Here is a 10,380-nt window from a genome sequence, read left to right as displayed (position 1 = left end):
TAGACAGTTACAGCTTGTCAACTGAAATACTCCCCTATAAAAGCAAACAGTGGCTGAAGTGGAATTGCTACTGTGAACTTAATGGTAAGACATTTAACTATCATTTAGTGAGAGAGCTTTTAAAAAAAAATCTAAGACTATTATTTGAGGTTTTGAATTTTCCTTTTCATGAATCATGACTCCTCTGCTGGTTCTGGTGCTTGAATAGGCCTCCAGAAATTCCTCCCTGGCACAGGTGGCCCAGAGCAGCTGTGGCTGCCCCTGGATCCCTGGGAGTGTCCAAAGCCAGGCTGGACAGGCTTGGAGCAGCCTGGGACAGGGGAAGGTGTCCCTGCCCATGGCAGGGGTGGGACAAGATGGGCTTTAAGGTCCCTTTCAATCTAAGCTATTCTGTGATTCCACAATCCCGAACAGCATCTTCACCTTGACTTTCCATGAAGAAATTTGCCATCTTCCCTCAAAAATGGAAAGAGGAAGAAGAAATCAACTGTTGTCTTTGTTCCTCAAACCCCTGGGAGGCAGGACCCTGATGGATTTTTCATCTCACTCCTGGCTCAGGTAAGCATGGGGCAGGTACAGTTTGTCACCTCTTTCCCCACAGCAGCAGGGTTTCTGCTTCAGTCATTCTGCACTCTGGTTCTAAGGCTGTTCTGATGTATTTATCTTTAGTTGGTTGCTCTAATCTTGTCGACAGGAAACAATAAAATATCCTCTAAGATTAATATGAGAGATGAGAGATCCAATTAGAGCTCACATCCTTCAATCCTTTCGGGTAAGAGCCCCTATTACACAATAACTATGGGTGGGAGGAGGCCCTGCTTGATCAATTTGTTCCAGTTCTTGGCTATGAATAGTTCAGGGAACTAAAACAGTGACAGATGAAGGCATAATTCCCAGATCAGAGAAGAATTAGAGATCTGTAGGGTAGAATACAGGTATTTCTTGACATAGCACCAAACCAGAGATGAACAGCACAATGTAGATTTGACACTTTTATTAACAAAGAACCCATGGGGCTCATTCATTAGTACAAAATACAATCATGTTCCTGTATGTTAAACAGCTTTTTTTATTTTGTCTCTTTTGAACTGTTTCACAGTTATCAAAACAAAGCCCCTGCATATTGAACTTATTATTGTGCAAACAGTAATTATTTTTAAGGATCAATTTCTGCACTAAGCCAAGTGCCAGAGAGCAGAATTTAATCATGTTTTCACCCCTCCTTTGAAGGGCCATGTGTGCTTCCTAAGAAACACATAATAGTTGACTTTTTTTGCAGCAAACAATCTAAGGCCACAGTTTATCTGCAAAGAATAGAAAACAACTCAAAGATTTTAGGAAAAAAAAAAAAAAGCACACTTTTACCCTTCATACTGCTGTTTGCTTGACCATGATTATGCCAAGTAGCACACATCACCTATCAGGTATTACAGTCCAAAAAGCACCTAATGTTCTTTAAGCAAATATTTTGAATTATTACCATGCAAGTTATTACACAACCAAATTACTTTTCAAGTAACTATAATGGTATCTGTTGAAGGAAAAGATGCTTGTTCCCTTTCCAAATGATGTGAATGAAAATCCTGCATTGATTGTATGGGCAGGCCCTCACTGAAACAAAAAGGCATGAGAGCTACACCTTGAGACTTTAAATAATCATTTTTAGAACGTCCTTTCTAAATCATGCACTCAAATTTTGGTTAAAGCTGCATTTGCTATAGAAAACAATACTAAATGTTGCAAATGAAAGGAGTAACTGCAGTTTGGAAATGTCAATCTCCACCAGTCTGTCTTTCACGCTGATGCAAAAGGGATTTGAGGTGAAGTGCTAGAAATTAGACAATGTAAGGAAGTTAAACTAAAAGAAGACTAAAAATATATATCCGTGTATGCCTGTAGAAAAATCTCTGCTTCTTAAGTGAAGACAGATTTCATAAAAAACCATTCAGACCTTGTTTAAACTGCAGTTACTGATGGAATGAAGGAAACTGAATTGCTATTTTTGTAATTATCAGAAAGTACACTGTTTTACCACACGAAGCACCGGGTTTGAACCCTAAACCCTTCTGTAAGACATATGGAGTGTTTCTAGTAGTCCAAAATCCCCTGTATTTCAAAGACAGGACTGTAAACGTGCATGCTGACAATGCTGTTTTCTGCTCCTGTAAGTGATCTGTTGGTGATTGTTTACTGATCCCAATTGATGGCTGGCAGGAAGCAAACATTCTACTTTTAAATGAAGGCAGCAGAAGGGCAAGTAAATGCTGTGCCTTCACTCTTAGCAGCAACAAACTCTCACTGTTCTAAATGACCTGAGGAAGAAAACATTAAAATATTGCACCAAAACAAAATTAAACAGCAAAAAACAAACAATGAAACACACCAACAAATATAGTATGGATAGCAAATGACCTGTGCAGCCCCTGACAATAGATCTTTAGACAAAAATGCAGGAGTAATGAAAAGCTTTGTGCCATTACCAGAGGACTTTGTTCCCCTGATGTCTGCTTTCACTTCAGTTATAAGCTATGTCTATTCTGGGTATATTTACACCTCTCCCTACACCTCTTATCTCATTCACTAACCACAGAAACCATTTAGGGTCCCTTTTAGAACCTTGAAGTATACTGGAGCTTTAACAAGACTTTTTTTGGTCTCAAATCTGACCGTAAGTAAATATCCAAAACAGAGGTAGGCTTATAAAGGCTTTTGAATAAATAAATATTGTCCTTTTTGCTAAGTATACCTGCTGCTGGCAAAAGGTTTCTCCCTTGCCATGCTTCCCCTTATCATGCTATCCATAGGCTTAAGATGCAGAAGAAGAACTCACAGTAGAAGAGGTTAGAATAATTCCCTTAAGAAATCCCTTGAAAGAAAGCATAGTGCATAAGCTCATCTCAAAGTTCACTGTTTGTTCCACACTTGTGTCTTGCACTCAGGAAATGGTTGCCTTTGCAATATTGTGTAATAGCCATTCTGTCATCCACGGAGCATCATGAATGAGGAAATAGTACCACTTGGCAGTCGTGAGAAGGGCAGCTTCCCAGCAAATGTGAAGTTAAGACTTCGCTCTGTGATGCAGCAGTGTTCCTTTTTTGGATGCAGACAGTGCAAAGCTGAAGCCCCCTGACCACTGGAATCTTTTGGAAATGTTTTCTTACCCCACATTCTGTTCTACTACAGGAGTTCTCCACATTGCTATGTACATTCTTCCAGAGCATTGCAAACAAAATATAAATTCTTTTCTCTTCAGAAGATCCATGCATCTCCTCCTCGTACTTTGTGTAGTGTATCCACTTTTTGGAAAACATTCAGTATTTGATTGATGCATTTTCGTTTCAGTATTTCCAGGTACTTCTCAAGTATCCCAAGCTCAGCTGCTCCCCTGTTATCCTCTGTGCAGACTAATCCAGCAGGTTCTCTTTTATCACCAAACATGCTCATACCTCCTTCTCCATTTTCCTTTGCCTTTCTCGTACACAGACTGAAGTTTGGAAAAAGAAAACTGTTTCCTTTTTAGCTGCACTACCAGCTTAAGCAGCAGAAAGATTAAGACATTCATCACAATGATGCTCATTACAAATCCTCAGAGCATGAATGAAACGGGCTGAACTTCTTCTACATCAGTTGGATGTGGATCAATCTAAGGAGAGAAGAAAGACAACAATTACTGCCTGCAATTCCTGCGTTTAGGTATGTGTTTGGGTTTTTTTCTGCCATCTGACAATAAAAACACCACCTGCTATTTATTTTCTTACCTCTGAATAAAGAGGTGGAGGCTGAAACCGGAACTCTTGTATGTAAGCAAAGACAGGACAACACAACTGTTCCTCACAGTCAATGGGAGGTGGATAAGCAGGAACATGTCTGGAAAACTCTTCCTCAGACACTACATCAGCATAATTTGGTGGTGCTGAAACACAAGAGATGCTTCTGTCATATTTCAAACTATTCCCTCGCTCACAGCAAGAACATCTGCATTACAGTATATCCAGGACCACAAAAACTGTATTGGAAGTGCACTGAACTCATAAATACTGTAACTAAAATTATGTTTTCAGTAAACTCAAGTGATTCAGCAGGAATACAGAGAGTGCTGTGCTTTTAGGGTAACTCCAGCAGCAAACCTGTGCTGTAAGATATATTCAGTAATGAGTAGAATATTCCCACCATCAGAAGTCAGTTGTTTCAGTCAGACAGCGTACACAGAGACTTCAGGAAGGCTGGAGTTGGGGTAACCTCACCAATCGTTTTGGATCTCAATTTAAGAACTTTGTGAGTCAAATCACATTTCCCTTGCTTACATCCCTGGCAGTGCCCTTAAACAGGCACTGCACCCATCTGCTGCAGACAGTGCTGTGCTGGATTAGAGACAGTTCAATATGTATTTATTACCTTCAGGCTGTTCAGGCATGGTCAATGCCAGCCAACTCATATCCATACTAAACTGGCTGGTAATGCTGGAGTTTCTGCTTGAAAATCCAATACATGGAATAGTGCCAATCACCACAGGCATTTCAATCATCAATTTCTTAGCACCAGGAATATGGATATACACCTATGTGACAATCCCCAAACAGAAGAAAAAAACATCATGAGACCCAATTGAATGCTGCTCTTAAAAGCTGCCCTAACTCCCTACACTGCAAATTTAAAAATTAAGAGCTTTGTCATCCCAGATATGCTTAGCTAATACCCTGGCAGCTTTCCTTATTTTTCAGCAGTTTCATTCTTTCTGTGACTTGTCTCTAAGTGACATTAAAAAATACAAACCATCTTGACAAACATAATTATGCACTTGACTTACAGTCTTATCTTCCCATTTCTGGAAAGAATCACTCAAGGACCCCATTCAGCTTGAAATGCTTTCCCAAAACAATCCCTGCATGTCTGAAATTAAGCTGCTTCTTCCTCAGAAGCATTTCTCTGTTTTCCACATTATTCCCACCTTTCCATCTCAGAATCTCTTTTATGACCTTCAGTCTCTCATGTATGTTATGATATTTATTTTTTGTAGAGTCATAGAATGGTTTGGGTTAGAAGGGATCTTAAAGATCATCTAGTTCTAACCCCCCACCACAGGCTGGGACACCTTTCTCAGGATTTGTATTTATTGCAGCTCCCAAGGTAAAAAACCTAACAGCTACTCAGTAAATTCTTCTGTTCCCAACTGAATGCATTATCTAAAGTTTGTGCATTTGAAAACCCAATACTTACAGCTAATGAATATTCTACTCTAATAATGCAGCAGTCAAGTATAGATGGGGATACAGGTGGGATTTTCAGAGTTTTCCCATTCCAGGTATCTGTACTCCCAGAGGCAATGTGGTTTCCTCGGACATTGGCAACCATCTGACGGAAGGTTTTTGTCTTCCCACTGGCCAGGTAAGTTTGTGTTTGGAAAATGGCAGCTTTTGGAACAATCAAACGAGAAGAGCAGTTCTCAATTTCTGCATAGATTGGGATGGCTTCCCCTTAGAGACAGAAAAAGTCCAATGAATAATTGGTATTTACCAACTTTCCTCTGGGAGTATCAAAGCAAGTTACACAGCACGTACATCATCTGCAGTGTTATGAGAACAATACTTGGTAAGTTTCCTCAAGCCAGTTTGTTTTTTTCAGAGTGGTATCCAGGCAAAATTATAGCCACCTACTATGTTTTACACATAAACAATGATTCATTTTGAAACCTTAAGCATAATATGAACAAGCTATAAAAGCTTTATTTGCAAGTTACGCCCCAACCTTCCTTTTATATAGTACTAAATGAATTTCAGGATGTTTTATTTTCTCAATGTATCTAATCTTATCAAGATGAAGAAGCAGCTGCTAAAGCTCATTCTTACCAAAGTCTAAACCTACACAAATAGGATGTAAAAACCTAATTACATCCCAGTTAAATATTTTATTCCAGATAAAAACATTTTGTTGTTCTTTACACACAAATGTACATGGATTTTCCGTAAGATTATTTACAGGACTTCCTTTCAATTCATATTCCCAAGGGGAAAGGAAAGATGATTAAAAAAAAATTAATGTGGACCTTAAATTACTTTTATTAAACAGAACTATTTTTTGAACTATAAAATGTTGGCTTCACTGAGATTAAAAAAAATCCCAACCTATTAGATGCTTAGTATTTATATTTTTAAGGTAACTACTCTTACCATTACAGTATCCCTTCCTCTCAATTTTGGCACTGAGAGACACTGGCCCAGAGGTGAAAAACCAACAGCCAACCATCTTCTCCTGACTTCTTAGAACAGGTGTCTATAAAATATAGAGTATTTTTCATTTTATGGGATAAAGCTCTCAATCACTTGCAGTTCAGTGTTATGCATATCAGTCATTGCAACCCAGCTCTAAAATCCACGTGATCTGAATCCCTGAGCTGCTCAGTGCAACTGTAGATTTTGCCACCATGTGAAATGGAACCGAGGTTTGGCAATCTGAACATTTCTCTTTTGAAATCCCAGTCTGTATTTAGACTGTACTAAGTAACACAGACCAGTGTGTCTTTGCATGTGCTTTGTCTTCAAAATGAACTTTTCAAAGGTCTCATGAATACTGTGGTGTTTATCTCCATGTTTCTCAGTGCAGAAGAATGCAGAATTAATTTATCTGCAAACAACTAACAGTTAAGCAGGTAACTGTTTTACTTTTGTATCTCTAAGAAATGATAAATATATTTAGACACTGGGCTAAGGGGATGCACCTTCATTACTTGCAAGCCACAAACCTCTCCCAAAAATGTAGAGGGCATGACAAAAAAAATCTTAAATTATTCAAGAACTGTCACATTGGATGGCATTTACATTGCCTGTAACATTTCATTAGAATAAACTCACAAGCACACATGTCAAGTGTGCAGGCCAGGATCAAAGCTACTCAAAATGATTTACTGGGCAGTGACACTCAGTCAATATAGTAATGCAAATTGTTTTTTTTATTTTCTTTATTATAATCAAAAAACCCTGTTGTTTTGCACTTTTGGTGGTAGCCTTGGAATCCATTAAGACTGGCACTGCCTTCCCGATGTGTCTTCTGTGCAATAACCTATGGGCGGCTTTGTCCTTACAGAATGTGGATATGATGCCTTCAAACTCCTAACTAATGAATATAAAGACTATTCTGCTTACAGATGTCACTGCCAAAATACCCTAAGTTCTCTCTAGAATGGATTAAAATGTAAGCATGTAATGAGGGGGAAAAAAGCCTGCTCAAAACATCTCTTTTCTATGTTCACGTCATGATGTTAAAATTATCCTACCATTTTAAATAAAATAGAAATGACTCATTCATATTTAAATGAATAACCATTTAGATCCAGTTGCTATCATGAAAGTACAAGGTATAATTTTATATTATTTTCATAATATGGGTTGAGATAAAAGAATCCAGCTCATTAGCTTCCATCTTGCCTATTTACTCATTACTTAATGCCTGATCTTTCTTATTACTCTACAGTATTTCCAGTGATTATTAAAAACTCAATGCTTTAATGTGGCCAAATCTGTCACAGGGAAATAACTGAAAGGATCTCTGGAGCAGCTGCATGCACACACTTCATGTTAGAAAACGACATGCAAAATGCAGGGATATGTAACATAATGGCCAGAGCCTAAATGACAGGCTGGGCATGATTAATACTCTTCTCTAATTACTGCTCCTCAACCTACTATTATTGTAGAGTTTAGGACACTGCAGCCCTGTGAATGTAGTTGCTCTGGTAAGAGTAACTACTCTGCACACACACATTACTATTATTAAGCCTTATTTATGCATCTGAAGCCTGCCTAACTTTTTGGCAGGAGCATCTCTGCCAGCAGGGATGTAATCAATGCTATTAAAAAAGCCACTCTGTTTGGTATTCACACAACCTAAGATAATCTATTTATAGAGAAAAGCTTAGGGAGCTTATATGCTTTCAGAAGTCAGAAAATGATGCTCTGGAATAACATGGGAAGGGTTATGGCTGGATGTGAATGCTGCTTGGAAATGGTTCATTTGCAGCTGGTTTTACAGGGGGGAGGAGAAGTGGGGGACCCTCTTACCAGGAGAGCTGGTGAGCTGACATCGATATGGCTGATGATCTGCAGCTCTGTCTGCACACTCTGGTCAGGCACAGCAGGCCTCTCCAGCACTGCTTTCACGTAGTACTGGATACTGCCATACTTCCCAGTAAAAGAGGTCACCAGAGGTCTGAAACGAGCAGTCATAAAACCATTACCTTCAATTAATATTTCAGCTTCAAACATTAACACTTCCTGCATATGTAAACATTTCCCAATTTACAGCTTGTACTTTTAGGGCCTTGGGGAAGCTGAAGCAAGCAAGGCCTGTCTGTGTGGTGCTTGATTAAGACAAACATATGAAGCTGACACTAAAAAAAACACAAGTCAAACTACATTAAGTTAATGTTCCACTACAGGCAGCATCCAGCACAATCCCTTCAGGTTGGATTATTGAACTTACTCTTGAGGGAGCTGAAAGCTGAACGGAAATTCGTGTCTTCCATCTAGAAGAATTAAGTTTTCCTCACCTGTAAGATAAGAATGAATAGTATGTTTTAGTTATTCCAGAAATAGAACAAAGCAGACACTTTCATAAATTATTTATGTACAAAAACACCCAGATGCAAGAAGTTTTTATTGATCCCAGTGGGTTCTGGACTGTGGCCCATACTTTATTTATGCTGTGATGTGATTTCAATGAAAAACAAAAATCAAGGAAACATGGGAGACCTTGAGACTCCGTTCAGGACTGTGGCCAATTTCTAATCCAAAATGGCTTCTCCAAAGCATAAAGTAAATTTCTTTTCAGCAGGACAGCAATTAATCTACTTTTCCAATTAACAATTAAACTAACTTCTGTGCCGAAAAAACCTCCAATTTAAGGTCAGCTTGAAGAAATACTATAAATACACGAGCTCCCATTTTATTCACATAGGGCCTACTGTTACACAATTTACGAGGCCTGAATCTACTTTCCCAACAGATCAGCTTGAGCTGCGTTTCACCCTTACAGAACGAAATGTCGTTCTGTCTTTAATTGTTTTTTCAACGCTGCCATAGTACTGCAATGTGTGAGTGCCAAAGCTTCGCCACAGCGAGCTTCCCCTGCCGCCTTAATCCACGGGATGAGCCTGGCTGCGTCCAGGGTCTTCCACGGCAGCTTCCCTGCCCGGAGCTGCTGGTACCGCACACGCAGCGCGGAGGGGCCGATGGACCCAGGAAAGGCCGAACCTTCGACACCCACACAGCGCAGGGAATCGAGCTGCGCATTTTATTTTATTTTATTTTATTATTTTCCAGTCCAGCTCGGCGTTGTTCAGCCCCCCACACAGGGAATCAATCGCCGCGGGTGAGGCGGTGATCCTCCCCGGGCCGAGCGCTGCGGCAGCGCTGCCCTGCCGGTGCCCGCGGCCGGGGCCCGTTCCTTCGGTCCCTGTGCCCGTTCCGTCGGGTCCCTGTGCCCGTTTCCACCCGGAGCGCTCCCCCCTCCGCCTCCCCCTCGCCGCCGGCCGCCTTCCCGCAGCCCTTCCCCGCTCCCGCAGCGCCACTCCCCCGGTGCCACCCCCGCCGCGGCTGCGGGAGCTGCCGGGCCCGCGCCCCCCCTCCCCACCCGTCCCGCCTCACCTTCGGGCGGGTCCCGCAGGAGGCTCTGCCGGATGTCCAGGTACCGCACCTCCGCCTCCCGCCGCGGTCCCGGCCCCGGGGCCCGCACCGCCACCCCCCACGTGCCGGCCCCGGGCACCGCGCCGGGGCTCTCGCTCCAAGCGACGCGCGCCCGGCCCGCGGCCTCCAGGCGCAGCCCGCGGAGCGGCAGCGGCCCCGCCAGCTCCAGCAGCACCTGCCCCGACACCGTGTCGCCGCTGCAGTAGCCGCCGCCTCCGCCGCGCCGGGCCTCGTCCTCCAGCACCAGGGCCAGCGTCTTCACCGCGCCGCCGGCCCCGGGGCCCGGCCCGGCCGCCGCCATCGCTCCCCGGCCGCGGGGGAACCGCGCCTGCCCTCGCCGAGCGCTTTAAACCCGCCCGTCTCCGCCAGCGCCCGCGGCGCCGCGCCCCGCCCCCGCGCGGTGCCCATTGGCCGCCCCGCGGCCCCGCGCGCCGCCATTCGCCGCGGGCCGCCCCTGCGCCCCCGCCTCATTGGTACTCGGCGGGCGCACGCCCGGAGTGCGTCACGCTGCGTGATCGCCGCGCCGGGACCAATCGCGTGCGAGCGAGAGCGCGTGGACAGCGCGGCGATTGGCGAGGCGGCGGCAGGGCCCCGGCGCTTGGGCCAATGGCGCGGCGCGGCCACCACGTGCACAGCCTGTGGGTAAACAGGGAGCGGGGGCGGGGCCAGGGGCGGGGCCCTCACCCCTCACGCCCCGCCGTGA

At 43.4% G+C, this 10,380-nt stretch overlaps 1 protein-coding gene across 1 annotated transcript; it reads right to left on the bottom strand.

Annotated features, from left to right (window-relative positions):
• Positions 1–979: 979 nt before the first annotated feature.
• ARRDC4 (arrestin domain containing 4) lies at positions 980–9,981 on the bottom strand. The gene is made up of 8 exons (XM_066558980.1): positions 9,639–9,981; positions 8,476–8,542; positions 8,055–8,202; positions 6,168–6,270; positions 5,218–5,474; positions 4,396–4,558; positions 3,759–3,913; positions 980–3,643 (listed from the first exon to the last, which is right to left on the bottom strand). Exons 1-8 carry the CDS (start codon positions 9,976–9,978, stop codon positions 3,587–3,589), a joined length of 1,290 nt encoding a protein of 429 aa, XP_066415077.1. The 5' UTR covers positions 9,979–9,981; the 3' UTR covers positions 980–3,586.
• Between the last annotated feature and the right edge of the window lie 399 nt (positions 9,982–10,380).

The sequence above is a fragment of the Molothrus aeneus genome, chromosome 13 (assembly GCF_037042795.1).
Source record: "Molothrus aeneus isolate 106 chromosome 13, BPBGC_Maene_1.0, whole genome shotgun sequence".
Lineage (NCBI taxonomy): Eukaryota > Metazoa > Chordata > Aves > Passeriformes > Icteridae > Molothrus > Molothrus aeneus.
Note: the sequence above shows the minus strand (reverse complement) of the source record. Positions and strands in the feature narration are given on the sequence as shown.